The sequence below is a fragment of the Xenopus laevis genome, chromosome 9_10L (genome assembly GCF_017654675.1).
Source record: "Xenopus laevis strain J_2021 chromosome 9_10L, Xenopus_laevis_v10.1, whole genome shotgun sequence".
NCBI lineage: Eukaryota > Metazoa > Chordata > Amphibia > Anura > Pipidae > Xenopus > Xenopus laevis.
In genome coordinates this window covers 62702900-62723480 of record NC_054387.1, presented here as the reverse complement: position 1 = coordinate 62723480, position 20581 = coordinate 62702900, and the positions used below count along the sequence as shown (strand labels likewise).

The 20581-nt window shown below is 41.4% G+C and overlaps 1 protein-coding gene across 1 annotated transcript; it reads right to left on the bottom strand.

The window, feature by feature from the left end:
- Positions 1 to 5614: 5614 nt before the first annotated feature.
- On the bottom strand, positions 5615 to 18464 carry prkag3.L (protein kinase, AMP-activated, gamma 3 non-catalytic subunit L homeolog). Its single transcript, NM_001086963.1, is given in 13 exon segments — positions 5615 to 6564; positions 8502 to 8595; positions 8999 to 9145; positions 9329 to 9366; positions 9818 to 9983; positions 10093 to 10219; positions 10339 to 10393; positions 11100 to 11145; positions 11231 to 11289; positions 11417 to 11498; positions 14372 to 14478; positions 15093 to 15138; positions 18177 to 18464. Coding segments are annotated over 13 exon segments (1023 nt in total). The 5' UTR covers positions 18210 to 18464; the 3' UTR covers positions 5615 to 6541.
- Positions 18465 to 20581: the final 2117 nt, after the last annotated feature.

Here is a 20581-nt window from a genome sequence, read left to right as displayed (position 1 = left end):
TAATTATAGTTTACTTTTTCAGAAGATATACAAAGTGTTCTATGGGTGATATTCAACCCATTGTCACTTTTACACTTCAGCCCCGCTGCCAGTGGGCCACTGTTGCTACTGACTGGCACAGACTGCTCTGTGGGGGAGGTAACAATATTGGCAGCAGTATAACTAGCAGAGGTTTTCCTGAACTACTACCAGTCATGGCCATATCAATTGCCATTTTAACACATGCCATTGTCTCACACACCTCGTTTTCTCTGCCTACTCTCTACCCAATTTGCACATGAGTGTAAACCATATTTTCCAACCCAGGATTTAACTATAGTAGAGCTAGAGGTAGATGAACTACAGCAATAAATCATACACAGAGCACTGGGAAGAGAGTCTGGCAGGTTTCAAAATGCATCTTCAGGACTACCACGTAGTGGCCCAGAATCCCCTCCAGTAGAAATGCTCAGGTAAATACTAGCCTGAATCTGTCTTCTCACTGTGGTCCCTTCAATCTAAAGCTAGTTTTGTCTGGGAGAGCTACCTTCAGCTATTATGCTAATTGGAGCAACATTCCAGAGGATATATATATTCTCAAAGGAAAATTTACAAGTCATTCTGAATTGAGAAAGCCAGATGGTTGTTGTTCAATTCCAAACATCTTGCTCTACCATTGCCATGCTACCCTATGAGAATATCTTTCCCTACTTGACCAGCTATTCCTTCACTCTTCGTACTCAACCTATGTTCCAGGGGACCCCCTACTGGAACTAAAGATGCAATGGAAAAACAAAACTCAAAGAAGAAATAATTGACTGTGTTCGGCACATGGCAGGGAGTTACTAATTAAACCTCAGCCCTGCTGAACAGAGCTTTGAGACATATGCAATTTTATGCTCATTGCTTCTTTTGACCCCTTACATGTGCTTCTGCACACTCGTTATTTAAAATTGTTTATGAAGGGGGATGAGTGGATCTAAGTTAATATTGAACTATGAGGTAAATTTATCACAAGGGTGAAAATAGAGACTCTCCAGTTCTCTATTCACTTGTATCAGATTTGTAAGTTCATATTCATCATTGGTGACATTAGAGCCCACCATAGTTCACTAGAGATAAACACACCAGTTCCAGCTTGACTTGTACAGAATTTTTAAGAGCCTGTTCAACAATTGGTGGTAACACAGCCATCCACTGTTCACTGGAGAGGACTGTCCAGCTCTCTATTCACTTATGTATTGATATTTATCTCAGGGTAAAAACAGCATCTACTATACCTTACCAGAAGGGGTTTCCATCTCTCTATTCACTTGTACAGAATTTTTAAGGTTGCAAATAGAGCCCACAACTTTCAAGTTCTATTCACTTGTATATGATTTTTAAGAGCATATGCATCAAAGGGTGACAATGTATTAACTTACATAACATTTTTAAGAGCATAATTATCAAAAAGTGAAAATAGAGCCCATCCATGTTCACCAGATTGAACTCTCCAGATACAAGGGTGAGACCACAACAATTCATCGTCCAGCAAACTTTATTTTATCCTTTTCCTTTGGCAAACTGTGATGAACTCTATTTCAACTCTTTTGTGCAACCTTCTTCAGGACTAGCATGACAAATATGTATGTCATATTTATCAAAAGGTGAAAATAGAGCCCACCCCTGTTCACCAGAATGGATTCTCCAGCTCTCCAGATACAAATGTGAGACCACGACAAGTCACCGTCCAGCAAGCTTTATTTTCACCTTTCCCTTTGGCAAATTGTGGCAAGCTCTATTTCAACTCTTTTGTGCAACCTTATCCAGAACTAGCATGACCAATATATATGTATAAAGGAGGGTCAATATATTCTTGGGAGCCTATCTGAACTCATCCAGGGCCAGGCAGCAACTACAGTAGCAGAATCCCATAAAATAAAATCTTACCAATGAAAAAACGAATGTAAATAAAGTCAAACTGCATTTTTAAAATATCTCAAAATGTTACTAGATGGTTACTGGGTGGAAATAAAAAAATTAACCCAAAGCATCAGTACTAAAAATGAACATGGGGGTAAAATAAAACCATTTATCCATTTGCCAGAAGTTATGTAATGCCACGTGGAGCTGAGCAGAGTTGTAAGACTTACGGTGAATATAAGACTTCTGTTTATGAGTAGCAGAAGGGGATGGGCCACAGACCCCACCCACTTCATAAGCTCACATAGTGTAAGGTCAAAACAATAACAGGTATTGTTGCGAAACATGCACCTCCCGAAATCCCACAGTCATCACTAATGAGTTCACAATTAGAAAGCAATATTCTGATTGTGTATTAATGTAGTTTTATAAACTCTTAATTATTTCAAAAAATAAAAACGTCAAGATGTATGAAATAAACCATCGGATTAAAGGGGAAGTTTATTTTACAATAAGATTTTGAATGGTGAAGATGTATTTAAATCAACAATTATTTGTAATAAATTAAACTTGTCATACTGATCAACAGAGCACATCTTGAATATGGCTCTAACCTGTTAATCAATAGGCCGTTTGCTTCTTAGACAGATGTATGTAACCAGTAAAGACACCCTGCCCCTCATTATCCAACCACCACTTACCTTTCAGGTCCCTCATGCATGGCTTTCCTATTCTTATGGGAAGGCAAGCACACAACAGATGCATGTTTAACTATGAAATTATGATGAGGAGGAGGGCCTCAGAGAAATCCAGAAGGTAGGTTGAAGTCCTTGATAATTCATACATTTACTAGCCCTTTACTTAACTGAAAATCTACAAATTAGACTAAATGCAAACATCCTAAAAGTACTACTGTCTAGAACAATCTAAAACTTCCACTTGGAGACCAAATCCTAAAGAAAACAAAAACAAGACCAACCTACAACCTAGCAAAAGTTCATTTTTATCTTGGTTTCCACAATTAAAGCGACATTGGTTGTCGATCCAGATTGGTTTATATGTACCTGAATGGCAAAGAAGAAGCTAAGCAGCCAAGGAGGCGAGTGGTGCAGTCTGTAGGATGGGACCCGAGAAGTTCTGGTACCACAGCAGATCATAGACATTTTAGCCCCAGCAGCTCTGCCTTGTGGAGGAGCCTAGGAACCGGCACCAGTATGGGACGCACTTGGTACCAGCAGGTCTTCTACCCAGTGACCCATCTGGACTAGAAACTTTTGTTTGCTTCCATTAGCCCCATCCTCTGATTAGGTATTAACGTGGATGTTCTGGCTGCCTGCACTTCAGTTTTCCAGTAACCCATGGCTCTCTGTCTGTGTCTGTCCCTGTATAAGGGGATCTGCTAAGCAGCATTTTGCTGCAAGTCAAGGTGAGAAAATATAATTTCATATGCACCAAAATCCAGGAGGGAGGCAGATATTATAGAAAGGAACAATGTGTCATTTTCTGTAGTGTAGAAATCATGTTCTCCAATATATACACAAGCACACTATAATCAGTACTGAAACATTGAGGATTTGGACAACAATGTTCATCTTTTGTTAGCATAACTGCCCATGACTATGACCAGTGGAGGATATACTAGGATATACTAAGTTTTTGGAGCCAAAGAATATTTGTGTAGAACTAAAACACAACTTTTATATCATTTATTGTGCTGCATTATGTCTTTCATGTTCCTAGGCTGCCACCTCTCCTATGATTAGTTAGGAACTGGGCATGGACCTGACCAAATGTGCTTCCACCAAAATTCTAATTCACTCACTCATCATGTCTCAGGTTTGTACACCTCACCTCTGACATAAATCTCTATCAAACCCAACACTGGCTTCTGTATCCAGTATTAATAACCCTCTTCTAGTATCTGCTCCTCAACATTAGCTCTTCACATACACACTTTTCAGAGCTTCACCCTTCTCTGTAATTTTCCACTATCCATCAAATTATCACCCAAACAGTCTCTTTAAATATGTTTTACAGTAGTCCCCCTAGTGACATTGGTGATATTGTTTGAAACACAATATGTTCTACTCCAGGAAGAAGGGACCAGGCTCTATTCAGTACCCCTCTTAGCCACGATGTGGCCTAATAAGCATGCACATCAAATATCAACCGAATTGGCCTTCAACCTTCCTCTATAATTTGGCCAAATTTGAGAGAACCTTTTCTTTATAGATAAAATCAACCAGCCTTAAAATGTCTACAGAGATCAATGTGAATCATCTTCTTGGTTATTTGTATCTATCCACATTCTCTGTGGAACCAAGGGAAATAAATCAGTCCTGCAGGATCATATTTTATACCTGGTTACATAACAGACTGAGTCTGGAAACTGCTCTCACTTATGTGAACTGGCCCAGCAGGGGATCTCTCTCTCCAGAGGAGAACTTAAAAGCAGAGACAGTCATCCCATAGCTGAAATATAATAGTCCACTCTTTATTTTCCAGCAAGGCTAACATTGCAAATCAACCCTTTCTGTTATTTAAAACCTCCCCCAAGCCAAGTGAAAATATCCTTTTCTCTAATATGACAGTTAATAAGATACAGGCTGTACTCTGCAGCCAACTCCAATCACCATCTTAAAATACCCAATAGGTTATTCATAGCAAGTACTGACATCAGCATTACCTATGGCTGAGCAGCCTGTAGCACACACTCCGGGATCTGCCTGTAGGTCTGGAACAAGCAATGTGGGACCCTCCAAATGTAACTAAACTACCTTCCACTGTCAATGGTTTGCTGGGAATTGTAACCACATCTCTAGGGCTCTCCATTGCTTTATGATGCTGTGACATTATATTCCATTATTGCAAAATCTAAGTATTACTACCATACTGAAAACTGCACGAGAAGAATTTATTTATAAACCTCAGAATTCCTTGCTTCACAATTTGGCCACTGGGGACATGTTCCTTGGCATCTATGGATATTTATGTATTTATTTTCCATATTAGAGCTACCATTCACTATTACCACTATTTAATGCAAATATATAAAAATGTAAGTAATGTCATCCAAAATAAATTCCCTCCATAATGACCCCCCTGCTTATCTGAAAGTCAAAACAGACACAAAAAAAGGTTGGAAGGATGAGGGCTGAGTAAACAGAGTTCATTAACTCTATTTAAATTACCGTATATACTCGAGTATAAGCCGAGTTTTTCAGCCCCCAAAATATGCTGAAAAACTCTACCTCGGCTTATACTCGGGTCAAGTGCAAAAACGGTCGCCGGCATCTAAGAGTAGTCAACGGCGTCCAAGAATAGTCGCCGGCGTCCAAGAATAGTCTCCAAGAATAGTCGCCGGCATCCAAGAATGGTCGTCGGCTTCCAAAAACGAGACGCCGGCACCTCCAAAGGGAGCAGAAACCCTCAATGTATTTGATTGAAACTTACTAGGAGCTGCTGCATTTCTCACCCTAGGCTTATACTCGGCTTATACTCAAGTCAATAAGCTTTCCCAGTTTTTGGAGATAAAATTAAGTACCTCAGCTTATACTCGGGACGGCTTATACTCGAGTATATACGGTAAGTAATGATAGAATACACAAGTTCCATTTATTTTGCTGATGTTGAAAAGGGTGTATATAGACATATACTACCAATTTAATGTTAATAAAGGGTAGCCACAAAACGTATTCATATGATAAACACACAAACATTATTTCTGTCATTTTTTAAAAGGTATTTATTTATTATTGTAGTATTTTTGCTATTACCCTACTGTGTTCAGTCAACCTTTATTAGTAGTAGTCTAAGCAAAGTCAAACCTGCTGAGTTCAGTAGAACATTATACAATATACATTCATAGTTTGGGACACAAAGCACTACAATGGTAAAGATCTTGCAATTAAATATCACGCTTTCTAGAGATTTTGCAGACTAAGTGAACTCAATGGGTAAATGCATAAAGGGCATTTTCTGGCATTAATTTTCTTTTCATTTGGTAAAATGCTGATCAGACTATTATTCCCTTAAAGAGAATTGCATAAGCCATTGGCTGACTGGTACCAGAAAATCCAGCCTTGAACTCATCAGCTCATGTTAAACTATGAATCCCAGGATCCCCGACAGCCAAAGGTGCCTACAAGATGGCCTTCCCTAAATTAGAGGGGTGTAAACATAATCTATATGTAGGTGACTGAATGTCCAATGATCCACTTCTTTACCAAGCATCGCCAATGCGTGGCTTCATGTGTGGCTGATGGTTCCAGCTGAGCCATCAACCCAAGAACATCCATCCACCTGACAACATCCCATACTCTGTTCAAAGATATTAATGAATAAAAAAGGTTCCTTTGTGGCATGTACCATGTTTGTAAAACAGTTGGGGATTGTCAGTTTATGAGGTGCTGGATGGAAGAGGCTTTGCAATATGAAAGATGTCCCATCCACCTCTCAACAACCATTCTTCATCTTTGGCCTCCATCAGTCCTTCATTGCCTGGAAGTATCTACCATAATCTTCTAGACCTTGATAGAATGTTTCTCTTTCAGACTATGTCCAGAATCATCCTTCTGGTTACAGAACCACAAATACATCCAATCACACCAATCCAATCCACGAGTGCAACATACTTAACATCCTGAGCTTCAACGGGTCACAAGGAATTGCGGTCAATACCTGCAGGACACAACAGACAATATTTAAGTCTACACAGCAACATGAGAATTCGGTGGCAAAGACTGGGAATGACCAGTAGACCATATTCTAGGGTGCCAATTGGGTAGCGTGATGTAGCAGTGCTAAGCGAAGCTATAAAGTAAATGGAATCTGACAACCTTGACATTATCAAATAAGTCCAATATAGATGAAACCTTTTTCTATGTAAGTGATTATTGTTACCCGGTACTTTAAACTTTAGTTCTTAGTATTTCCTGTTCCTGGAATGCTCTTCCCCCCCCCCCGATGGGTTGATTTTCCATTACATTGACCTAGTATGAAGCAGGATTATAAAGATATGGACACTTGAGTGGTCTACTGCACCATAAATCTTCTTTACGCAGTGTACCCAGGCTAAAAGTAATCAAGGCAAGAGAATATGAATAATAACAATGGGAAAGAGAATAGCACACTTGAATCTCGGTAAGTATTCTGAAGAGATTATATTCACTTGCCCAGGGTTAAGTTTAAAAACTATCTAATGCAAATGGTCCTTGGTTTCATTCCAAGTGGTTACATCATCACCAGAAATATTTTAGTAGCCCTTTAGGTTAATAAAACTAATACTGTCCTGAAGGATAAAACTTGTCTGATTAGGACAAAAGAAGACAAGGTGCTGAAACCTCGAGATAGAGTATATCTGAGTGGGAGAGAAATGATTCAGCTCTGTGATGGGCAATAAGGTGGCACCTGAAACTACCAACCAGCAGAAGAATTAAAGGCTAATTTATAGCATAATTTAATAATACTTAGGGTAAGTATAATGCTGTTCAGATGGCCAATTTAATTAACATGTAACTATATACAGAATTGCATGATGGTAAAAAGTACTGTGTTGAGGCCAAGGCATCACATTAGTCAAACTGGCAAAGCAAAGGACTCAACTAGCACTCAGTAAAGTAGCAAAGCACCAGCAGAGTGAGGAGCAGAATGGCAGAGCTTGGCATGCAGGGGGAATGGAGATAACATACAAATAACCTGATGTAATTTAGGGTAAAACATAGCTATACAATTTCATGTAGGTCGTAGGATGATGGAGGAGTCATGATTTAATTTTTGAGTGATTTATCATTATCGTAAAATATACTAGACCTCATTTACTACAATGTGGGCATGGTACACTTTGTACTTTGCCTGCAGATTGCAGCTGGAGCTCATATAAAGAACCGTAAATGTCTGCCCTTGGCAGTGATGAATCCAACGGTAGGATTCTGGCAATCTAGCATGTGCCAGGGTTGCATGGCACAGATGGCATACGGAAGACATTAATATTTTTATTTTTATAGAGGACTGCTTGCATCACCAATGTGGCACTGTGGGACTGGTAAAGGGTTTGTGCCCAATTAAGAAACAGATCAGGGGAGGAAGCTATCTATTTACATTGACCTCTGTGAGTCTGGAATGCAGTGTTGATCAATCAGATAGATATAGATGCAGTTTAAACACTCCCCTAACAAACCAGCTTCAACTCAGGAGCAAAACAGATGCTCCTCTGTCTGACCATGGGAAATATACTGGGGATGTACTTCCCAAGGGGGGCTCCGAATGTGGCTAAGTGGATTTGGTTTTGTGGCTGATGTTGGGGCTCAAGGACAGAGATAAATAGTCACAGGGATCCACATTTCCAAACACAGAAATGTAGGGGATCAGATATGCCAAATAAAGGGATGCAGGGCTACGTAGTTGTGGGATTCACACTGCCAAGTACAAAAGAGAGGGGTTCATCAAAGCCAAGTCAGACACACGGCAGAGAGGAGCAGTGCGGACAGTCTCCAACACCCACATTTGCTCCTGTCTTACACAAGGGGAAGCCTACCTGTGCCTTTGGGAGGAAGAGGAGGTGCAGGGTGAAGGTAGAAAAGAGCCTTCCCAGGGTTAGGAATTAAGGGCATCAATACCTGCGGGAGTGAGCACCAGCGCTTGAAGAATGTCAGAGAGAGACACAATACCCAGAGGACGACGCTCTTCATCCACCAGAACCAGGCGATGAATCTGGGATTGGGAGGAAGTGGCAAGAAGAAGACAGGATATGAGGCAGAATATACAGGTATTTAATAATATAAGGAATGTGAGAACGTACTGTCTGATTAAAGGTGAAAGAACAAAGCCAGACACTTGCCTTTAGGCTCTCGCTTTTACAGGGATACTGTCATGTTCATTACCCTTTATATTAGAAATCCTAAATAATAGTTTGATAGAAGCTTATGATACGCTGGGTTGTTTTCTGCAACATAAGCGATCATGCTTCCACCCACAGATCCATTACAGACATTATGGATCTAATGGTTTAATTTTCTAAGCCTTGTGCCTTTATAGTATTATTATTGTGGAACTCCCCAATTATCCCCACTTTCTGCAGGAGATGCTCTGAGATGCTAGGCATAATAGTACATACCTGTTCTCGTACAATTCGATCAATGACCACCTCCAGACTTTCATGGGGATAACACATGAGGACCCCCTCGATACACAGGCTACGCAAGCGCAGAGCATCTAGCACACTGATATCCAGGTTGTTATAGATCTTCTGTGCTGCAAGATGCTGAAAATAAAGAGATTTATGTACCCATATGTGGTATCAAGGGCAGAGAGGGAACTGTTAGGCACCAGGAAGAAATAATATGTTACAGGGAAAGCACAGACTTTGAGTGATGTCCTCTCTGACCTTCCGGAAGGAGCTTAGTTATTGATCTGCCATGCATTAAGGGAGTGGAAGAATACTCACTATTACATCGAAGCGGGAATATAGTCCAACCACCTGCCCTGCAAAACAAGCACATAAAGGTAACTCTGATACAAATAAAACACAGTGGGGCAGAGAGAAATAATAAGTGCTGCACAGCCTTGGGGTTCTGCATAAAAATGTAGGGATAAGCAGTGCTGGAAATCATGCATAGTAGGGACAAACTGGCCTGAGTATTTGCCATAGTAATGCCAAGGTGGTCTGTGAAGGTGCATAGTAATGCAGGGACAGATTGGCCTGCAGTGGTTTATAGTAAAGCAGGGACAGGCTAGCTTAGTGTGTTATTGCAATGCAGGTATGGTGATGCAGAGTAATGCAGGGACAGGCTGACCAGAGGAAAGTACATAGTAATACAGGGAGAGACTGACCTAAGGGACATACAAACAGTGTAATAATGCATGGACAGGCTGGGCCAAAGGATGCGCATAGTACCACAAGGACAGTCTGGGAAAGACTCTGCTTAGGACTCACCAGATTCATTCACTACAGGGAGGGCAGAAACTCTCCTCTCTACAAAGATTTCCAGTGCATTGTAGACAGAAGAAGTGTCCTGCACTACTGCTATATCCCTGAAAGTGCCGATGCCCAGCTCCAGGATGGTCTTCTGCAAGAACTGTGGCCTAGGCAGAGTGTCACCCTGCAAAGGACAAATGCATTGTGGCACATGAATACTGTATGTATTTGCATACATACTGTACTTGTAGTACATACTGTATACGTCCCGATAATACAGTGATTTGACTTACAAAGAGGTGAAGGAACTTGAGTAGGCGTTTATGCGTGAGGATATGCAAGATGTTGCCAGATACGGGATCCATTACTGGTAGCCGGTGGATCTTATTCTTGATGAGTGAATACACAGCTTGGAAAAGGCTGATGAAGAATCAGCAACATGATTAATAGCATCTTACAAGTCTCTCACTATATTTTACATTTTACAGTCCAAAACAACTGACTCCGACACAAAGCTGCAGGACTCATTGCTCTCTTACCTGTCTGCTGGGGAGATATAGATTAATGGCTTGAAAGAACTTTGCAGGTACACGTCTAAAGAAAAGGAGATCAGAAAAATAATACTTTCATATTTTTTTTTTAATTGCACCTTACTTATACATTTACTTTAATGTGTCACATGGTATACTGTAACCTTTAAGGATATTTGAAGACACTGAGGGGTTCTGTGACCATATAAACAAACAAGGCTGCAGTCTGAGTTATACAGGGAACTCTGAGTATCACTCCTATATTAAAAGGGATAATGTACCCCCTACTGCAAATTATAAGGATCTTAGATGACACTGAGGGGTCCTGGGATCATATAAAGGCACAAGACTGCAGGCTGAGTTATACGGCGAACTCTGAACATCACTCATATATTATAAGGGATGATGTACCCCCTACTGTCAATTATAAGGATCTTAGATGACACTAAGGGGTCCTGTGACCATATAAAGGCACAAGGCTGCAGGCCAAATTATATAGGAAACTCTGAGTATCACGCATGTATTATAATGGATAATGTACTCCTACTGTAAATTATAAGCATATTAGAAGTCACTGAGAAGTTCTGTGACCACATAAAGGCACAAGGCTGCAGGCTCGGTTACATATGTCAGGGATTTCTGGGGCTCATATTTTGAAGTAGCAGGAACATTAATTTTTATAATACTGTAGTTTTAACAAATCACATAAAAAACAATAAAGGTTTTGCAATGTATTCCCCATGTAGTGCAGACATCAGATCTCACATTACCTCTCCATGTTTCTATTTTGTGCTCCTCCAGTTCATATATCTGAACCTATAGCCAGATACAGAAAACAAAGTATGAGAAATAATATTAGAGACTAATATAACGGAAGAGAGGAGGAAATTGTGGTTCGTACCAAGGGCGCCTTGTAGTATCTGTGCAGGATATTAATGAAGTCGGTGATGGTGAGCATACCTGGGGAAAAGACAGTTGCATTGGGTCACACCAGTTGCATTTAATGAGATATTTAAATTGTATCAATGTTGTTAGGGGCCCCCCCACTCTTTTGTCATACCATTAACCTGGACTTGAGAGTACTTACCCACAAAGCAGTGTTGTTTACTGTCCCAGAGGGGAGCTGCCCGTACTCCATTGGCCACAAGTGCCAGGAACGCCTTCTTTATCTAGGGTGAGACAGTGAGCAGGAAACAGCGCCAAACAATAAATAAATCAGAAGGAAGGAGTGATATGACAGATTTGTAAGGGAAAATAATACAAAACAGAATACAGGGATAACTCCATGCCATTTTAAACCTAGGCACACGTAAAACCCACATGCTGTAGGGCTAGTAATCAGATGGCATGGGTTCTACATGTTTGCACAGAAACCAGTGTGGTCAGCAGCATGCATATAAATGAACTGATGAATCAGCAGGGATGATGTGAATTTCTTACATATCAACTTTCAAAAGACTTAGCCGGGGACCTTAATTAGGAAACGTGACCTGCACCGTTATCCAATCCCATTTTGGCCATTAAAACTTTATGATGTTTGTATGTGCAGCTATTAAAGGGGAACTCAAACCCCTTAAAGGGGGTTCAGTGTAAAAATAAAAACTGGGCGAATAGATAGGCTGTGCAAAATAAAAAATGTTTCTAATATAGTTAATTAGCCAAAAATGAAATGTGTAAAGGCTGGAGTGACTGGATGTCTAACATAATAGCCAGAACACTACTTCCTGCTTTGCAGCTCTCTTGGTTTACATTGACTGTTTAGAGACTTGGAGGGGGGGGCATATGGGTCATACTGTTGCTTTTGAATCTGAGCTGCATGCTGAGAATAAATTGCAAACTCACTGAACAGTAATGTCCCATGTGAAAAGCAAGAAGTAGAGTTCTGGCTACTATATTAGACATCCAGTCACTCCAGCCTTTATACATTACATTTTGCCCAACTAACTATATTAGAAACATATTTTATTTTGCACAGCCTATTTATTTGACCCAGTTTTTATCTTCACACTGAACTGTTCCTTTAAGGAAAAAAAATTCATGATTTTTTGGATGGAATTCCCCTTTTACAAGAACTTGACAGCACATTGAGATGACAATGACTGACTAGCGCCATTCCATTCTCTTTGGTTCTACGACTGATGGAAAGATAAAGGTGCATTTTTCTGTCCTCACTGTGAAGAACCCCCCACGTTGCTTCAAATGAAAGTTCTTTTCTTCTAGTCTAAAGGGGTGGCCTCTGCTACGGTGATCCACTTTATGGGTAAAAAGGTCCCCTGCTATTTGTCTATAATGTCCTCTAATGTACTTGTAAAGTGTAGTCATGTCCCCTCGCAAGCGCCTTTTTTCCAGAGAAAACAACCCCAATCTTGACAGTCTACCCTCATAATTTAAGTCTTCCATCCATCTAAACAGTTTAGTTGCACAACTCTGCACTCTCTCCAGCTCATTTATATCCCTCTCCAAAAAGTCCAAAACTGCACTGCATACTCCAGATGAGGCCTTACCAGGGACCTATAAAGAGGCATAATTATGTTTTCATCCCTTGAGTTAATGCCCTTTTTTATGCAAGACAGAACTTTATTTGCTTTAGTAGCCACAGAATGACACTGCCCAGAATTAGACAACTTGTTATCTACAAAAACCCCATGATCCTTCTCAGTTAAGGAAACTCCCAACACACTGCCATTTAGTATATAACTTGCATTTATATTATTTTTGCCAAAGTGCTTAACCTTGCATTTATCAACATTGAACCTCATTTTCCAGTTTTCCAATTTAGACAAATCACTCTGCAAAGTGGCAGCATCCTGCATGGAACCTATAGTTCTGCACAATTTAGTATCATCTGCAAAAATAGAAACAGTACTTTCAATGCCCACCTCCAGGTCATTAATAAACAAGTTGAAAAGCAAGGGACCTAGTACAGAGCCTGCGGTACTCCACTAACAACACTGGTCCAATTAGAAAATGTTCCATTTACCACCACTCTTTGTAGTCTATCTTTTAGCCAGTTTTCTATCCAGGTACAAATACTATGTTCCAGGCCAACATTCCTTAATTTAACCAGTAACCTTTTGTGTGGCACTGTATCAAATGCTTTAGCAAAGTCTAAGTAAATCACATCCACTGCCATCCCGTTGAGGCTGAAAACGGGATCCCTTTTTGAATAGCAGCACTATTCGCCATTCTCTAGTGACCATGCCAGACCTCAATGAATCCTGAAAAATTAAGTAAAGAGCTAAGCTCGCTAAGTACCCTGGGATGAATACCATCCGGACCTTTGTTTATTTTGTTAGACATATCCCAAAGCATAAAGTATGCATATACATATCATAAGCATAATCGCATAACTGCTTAATTAGCAGTGCTCTTATAAAATTCCATTCCATATAGGCCATTAATATAACCCTGGCACATCAACCTGGTACCACAGAGCTGATGTCCAAACCTTAGAATTCCCTTGAAGAGATGTACATCTCTTTAGAGCCCCTGGCACATCAAAAGACACTTCAATGACAAAGAGCAGGTGGATAATTTAAAAGTAACAGTATGAGTTGCCCTAATAAAGGAGCATTTTGTGGTACCCACAGTTATATTTTAAACACCTGCTGTTCTACAATCCAGCCAACAATAGCCGGCTAGTTAGCTAATGGCCTACAAGCCAGCAAGGGCATAACTAGAGATGAGGCAACCACTGCAGCTGCAGGAGGGCCCAGGAAGTATAGTTGCCCCATGAGGCTCTGATTCATATACAATTGAAATAAATTTTGTCAAAATAGCTCAACATCTAAACATTTTGGGAGACTAAAATTAGCTGTAGGGCCCAGTAAAATCTAGTTATCCCACTGAAAGCCAGACTGTATTTTTATAATTCATTGTAACTAGCCAACCAAATTCCTCCTGATTGCTTTCTATAAAGGTGAAATTACAATTATCAAGGAGGGCAATAACCTATTTAGCATTTTAGAAAAATAGTTGTCTTCTTTTGGTTGATTCCTCCAAAAATGTGTTTTTCTTTCGTCTTTGAGATCTCTTTACTGACCTGGAGTGTGGTGTCAAACACGACCAACTTGCAGCTAGTAGGAATGGCATTGTAACAGCAATTCTTCATCATGAACTCCATGTAAAGGCTGGCATCTTCCCCCAGATCTGCAGGAGAGGGACAGCATGACTAGGACAGAAATATTTAGATATTGATGCAGACAGGAGAAGGGATCTATGAGCAAGGCACTGAGATCAAGTGGAGGTGCTAACACTCCGAAAGGTCTATATTTAATATAAAACAGTTTTCTGTTAGAGATATTTACTTTTTTTTTTTACACACAATTTTCAAGCAAACCAACTGTCCATCAGTAACCCTGTGAGTAACCCTAGGGGACTGGATAACAAAAAACTGATATGATTACTTAGAACTACAGGGATATCAGCTGACTCAATGACATATGGGAAAAAGTATCCATTCCTGGCATGGCTGCAACTTTGGGAGAAATATATAAAACAGGTAATAATATTCCATAGCTGCCAAGCTGCCATGGTTTTCAGACTTTAAAACTTGCCCTGTGGGTGAGTGCCCAGAGGTAGTGCCCAGAAAGTTTAATCCAGTTCAAGGTGCTGAATGCATTAGGGCCAATTTAGCGCTTTAGCACTTGTATTGGGGGTCTTAATATATAACCCTGCCACCAATCAGATGCTCAGAGTCAGCCCACATGATTCTGGCCTGAGAAATACCTGGCAACACTGGGAAGTATACAAGCAGATCGTACCTGGGGCTTCATACAAGGGAGGTCCTGCTCCAAAGAAGATGGGCACCTTAAAGATAAAAGAGTGTGAGAGCTTATTACAATCCCACCCTATATTAACCAATGAGTGCCTTGAAACTGGAGTAGCAAGCGAAACTTCTGTTCACAGCATCCCCAGCAGCTTAGTTTTCTTTGTAAAATACTCTGCAATAAGCTGGGTATAATCAGCGACAGTAAAGTAATAACCAGCATGGCAGCTTCATTATATTAATTGTAAAATAGATTAATCAAAAAAAATCACATGCAAAATAAGCCATCTAAAGACCAAAATATACATTTTATGTTTATTTTTATTCATACAGCTCTACTTTTGTACGCAGCCCTATACAGTAGAACAGTGCTGTCCAACTTCTATGGGACTGAGGGCCGGAATTTTTCTACTCTACATGGTGGAGGGCCGATAACGGAAGCCAGTGTTAGCCACTCCCTGTTTTTAGACCACACCCACTTTAAACCACACCCATGTTACCGTAAGACCATGTCCACATTAATAAAACACCAAAAAACAGATGGTTGGTGCTCACTGTAGGGATCAGGGCTGGAACTAGGGGTAGGCAGAGTAAGCGGCTATCTAGGATGCCATCATTGAGGGGCGCACTTTTAATGGGGGTTTTTTTTTTTTAGTTTCATTTTTTTCAAGCGTTTATTTGATCATTTGTTTCAGTAATCATGGTCACTCAGTCGGGTGGAATTCCCCTCCTTCACCTTCTCCCTCTTGCCAGCAAGTAATAGCTCCTTCTGTGTGGTGCAGCAGTGCAGCGTGACGTGCGTACATGCGTCAATGACATCACTGATGCTGTTGGGTGTCAGAGAGAGACAGAGAGCTGGGGGGCTGCTTGGTGTGGCTCTCGCTGCTCTCAGCCTTGCACAGTTGCACTGAACTGAAGACATTCTTTCTATTACTGTAAAGTGTGAAGCTTCCTGCTGGCACAGCCAGGTACAGATTTGGGCCCATTTGTTTGCTGTTGGGCTGGGCGCTGGCACAGGTACATAAATACTTGGGGGCAATATGATGTGATCAGATTTATTTTTGGCTTCTGCTGACACAGGTAAAGATTGGGGGCAATATGATGGATGCTGGAGGACTGTATGATAGATGGCTGCTGAGCTTGTTGGTACAGGTATGGGGAGGGGCAGTATAATGGAAGGCTGCTGGCACAGGTACAGGGGGGCAGTATGAGGGATGGCTGCTGGGCTTGCTGGTACAGGTACAGGAGGCAGTAATATAAATGAAAAAGTGCTGTACATTTTCTTGCTTTCTTTATTTAAAAATCATGGTAAGGATGTAAATGGTAATGCAGGACTGATTGAAGCTCTTGCCTAGGGTGCCGAACTACCTTGGCCTGGTACCGGCAGGGATGTCACTCATATGTGAAAAAAGTTAAGTCATATTAAGACATACCCTTAAATCCATATGCCTCCTCCACCCCTGTGTATAATACAGTACCCCAGCATATGATTAAACACATTAGGGGCCCCTAACAATAATTTTCAGATGCTAACAAACCCCCAGAACAAATACCAGGCTTATGTTCCATTGGGATCATAGGGCAGGCAGAGTGTGGCAAACACAGGGAGCAAAGTCAGGCAAAGTATGACACACACAGGGAGTATAGGGAAAACAGAACAGAGCAGGAGACAGGGAAAACTATCAGTCTAATATGTACTACATACAGTGACACAGTGCTGGTGCCCCCTTACCATTTTGAATAAGGTGTGAACAGGTGAACAATGTGGGCAGTTTCAGTCTGGGTCTCAGGTGTGAACAATAGAGGTGTCACAAGTGTGAACAATGCAGGGGGGATTACATGTGTGAACAAAAAGGGGATTTGAGTCTGAATTTGAGGTTTAAACAATGCAAGGGCCAGTTAATCTCTGTACTGATACCTTTTAAATTTTACACAAGGTAACAGACACAGCAGGCAGACTTTGATATGGAGGGCCACACAATGGGGGGTCTCGAGTTGGACAGCCCTGCAGTAGAACTTTGTGCACTTTGCTCTCAATCATAGTTCTTCTGTAAGATCCTGGAGATACAACAGCCATATGTCAATAAAGTCAACCTCCATTTCTCCACAGCCCTGACCAATCACTATAAGGATACTGGGGCACATATGACTGCCCATAGTCTATAATGCTTTATTAAGGACACAGAGCCATATAGTGGTGGCATTACAATAATCTAATAGATAAATGAGTTGTTGAAAACAATTTAACCAATGTGAGATCCAAGCTCTTGTTCTGAGGCAGTAAATCCCAAGAATTGAAATGTCCATGGGATCCCCTGCAAGGAGTGGTAACTGTACCCAGATGAATAGGCTGACAGGCTGCAGCTGATAAATCTCCCTTTCTGTATCAAGGTCAGACAAGGGTCTCAGCAGGATCCCTTCAATGCATTGTCCCTGTCCATGCAGGTTATGCTTGCACTGAAAACGTTCCCGTGGATTGCTAAAAACCAATGCTCTGGTTGGTTGTTGCTCATGCAGTGTACCAGCTTTAGTTGTGTTTGATTGGCTGTCCAAGTGTACTCCAGTAGGAAAAGTCTCTAGGAAATAGGCACTTTCGAACTGCAGTGAGACTGCTGGGGGCAAAATTGTTGGGGTAGGAATCATGTTGCTTGCTTGTCATTGGATAAGGATCAGTGCTTATTTCCAAGGTCATGTTAAATCTCAGTCAGGCCCGGCAATCACCTTTTCCCCCAACTTTGAATGGAATTGTAGAACTAACAATACCTAATTAGCAATTAATATAGATGCATGATGAAATCTGCACTGGTGTCCTGTGGCTTTTATATATGTTTAGTTTTAAAGGGGCAGACATACCGTATATGGGACAGTGTGTCTAGTAAGGCCAGGTGGTGTCACTATCCAATAGCCCCAGCGCATTATTTCTTGCCATAAGATGCTGGCACCTGTAGCACAACAGCAGCCCCATCTACAGGAATTTAATGGAAGCCTAGGGCCCAGTACAATAAAGAAGAGCCCTGCTGTTGGCCCTTGAATTGGCCCAAGTGTGCAGGAAGCATATTATACTGTAGGTATCACTTACCTGCTGAGACTCCTCTTGCTCCATCACTTCCATCTTGCAGCCTTGGGTTGCTTGGAGCTCCTTCCTTTATGACTCCTATCCCATACTGTTCCCAAGCTCTTCTCCCACCCTCTCACATGGCATGGGTAGGAAGAATCTAACAATCCAGCTTGAGCTAAGTGGGTCAGACAGCTTTATCCCAGTCTCCTTGCTCTCTGCCTTTCTGTGCCACCCCCTTCAAATAAGCAGCACCCTATGGCCTCAGCCCCTGCTCCCCAGCTGTGATTCCTGGGGTACCCTCTCTCTGTCTATGCCGACTCCTGCCCTCCTGGTTTATTCTCTTGCTGTATCTTTCCCCTGTCTTCTTCATGTCTGAGTCCCCCCCCCCCAGTGTCGTGTTCTTCCTCTCCTCCTCCCTCCCTCTCTGCAGGTCTGTGTTGATAACATTTGCTCCCAGTATAGAATGTCACTGCTGGGCTGCAGCAAATTGTGCTGCCAGGCTGGAGGGTTCTGGGATGGCACCTTGCACTGGCACACAGACACCTGTGGGGGGCACTGCCTGGCAAGCCCCATATTTCTTTTTTATATTTTATTTAAATACCCCCACAATTTCCAGTATATATTAATAAAATATGGTTTTATAGTTATGTGTGAATGTAATTGCTGTTGAAAGCAGTGTCAGTCCCTTTCTGTAGCAGCCGAATGCTGCTTTCAATAGCTATTATTTACACCATACTAAAGCTTAAAGGGTAACTATTATTACAAAAAAAAAATGTAGTATAAGCTTCAATAACTCCCTCCATGTACCCTCCTTCCACTCTATGCAGGGACTTTGCTATCAGTGTATATAAATCTGCTAGCAGTGGCCTGTAACCTTATTCCATAATTGCACAACCCTGTTCTACAGGCCCCAGCTTTGTGAGATCTAATAATAAGAAATTATTTTAACCCCATCAGGGTGAATAAGAAAAGAAAAACAGCCTTATTTAGGTGTCTCTTGCCGTGTGATGCAACACTCCCCCCGGTAGCTGCCCCAGCTGGTTCCCATTGTCCCCTGTCTAAAATAGGTGGCCCAGACCTAATAATGGATGTAATCAGAATATTTTGATGATTCCAGGTCTAGTTACTGGAACAAGAAATGGGAAAAGAGAGGGATTCTCATTGGATGATTCTCTTGCATTTGTTGGGCCAGTGACCCTTGGGTTTTATTGCATGTAACCCTGATGTTGCTGGGATGTGTAGTCTAGTAGCATTAGGTACAACATAACGTTTGGTTGAGCAAACAGTGTTTTCCTCCCCTTTAGTTTAAATAGACATGTATGAAGGCTTCCAAGTAAATACATTAAGGCAGGGCTGTCTAACTGGAGGCTTACTGGTTAGATATGGTCCTCCAAGGTATTTTAATGGACCATGAGGTGCATAGGTTTCATTTGTTTAACTCATTATACCTATATATGTCCTGGGCTTGTCCAATGTATCCTGGGGGAGCTATGGATCAGTGAACCAAAGCAGAGTAACCTCACGAGTGAACCAGTGACCTTGCTTGCTCCTTGGATCACATTGCCCTTTGATCCCTTTGTTGTTAGAGCTGAAAGGCAGTTGTCTGGACCAGTCACCATGCTGGGTTTATTTTAGGATGAAGGGCACAGGTGTTCACAAACAAACAGAACCAGGGGGGTTTCTGGCCAAGTTAAATCTAATCTGATGACCTGACTGCTCATACTTAAACTGGACTCAAGCTGGGCCATCTCCCGACCTGCCACTAACCATTCAGATCAAATAAAGTAGTTAAAGAACAGATCAGCCGATGTTCTGCCCCTGACAGCAACTGTATGAAAGTTATGTCCGACCAAAGCTAGTGACAGTCTCCCACTGAAAAGCGTACGATCGGCAATACATGCAGAGAAATTTTGGAAGTAAAAAGAGGGACAACAAATTTTTTTCGCACATATTGCAGCAATTTTGACCACGCCCTTTCTGTGGCCACACCCCCTAATTACCATGTTCATTTTACAAAATTTGGCAGGTTATGAAAGTTTGAAAATAATTCTCCTTATCTAAACTGTTTTTTTGTGACTCAACATTGTTACAAAGTATATTATTTGTACCTGTTAGCTCTTCTGTGGTCTCTGCTAAAAGCCAATTAAGTGAGAAACTTTGTTTCTTTTTCTGGCTGTTCAGTGCAGAGAAAATAGGGACTTTCCAGTACAAATACGGAACTGCAGGTGGAGCTGTCAAAAGAGGGACTGTCCCTCGGAAAAAGGGACAGTTGGGAGGTATGCGTGCATGAGTATATACACACGTGTTGAGGAGGAGTGGTGGATAGTAGTACAAAACATACCTGCAGGTGGTGAGGGGGACAAGGGCTTGGACTAGGGTAGGTGACAGAAATGTACGTGCCTATCGCCCCCATTCACTGTCCTTCC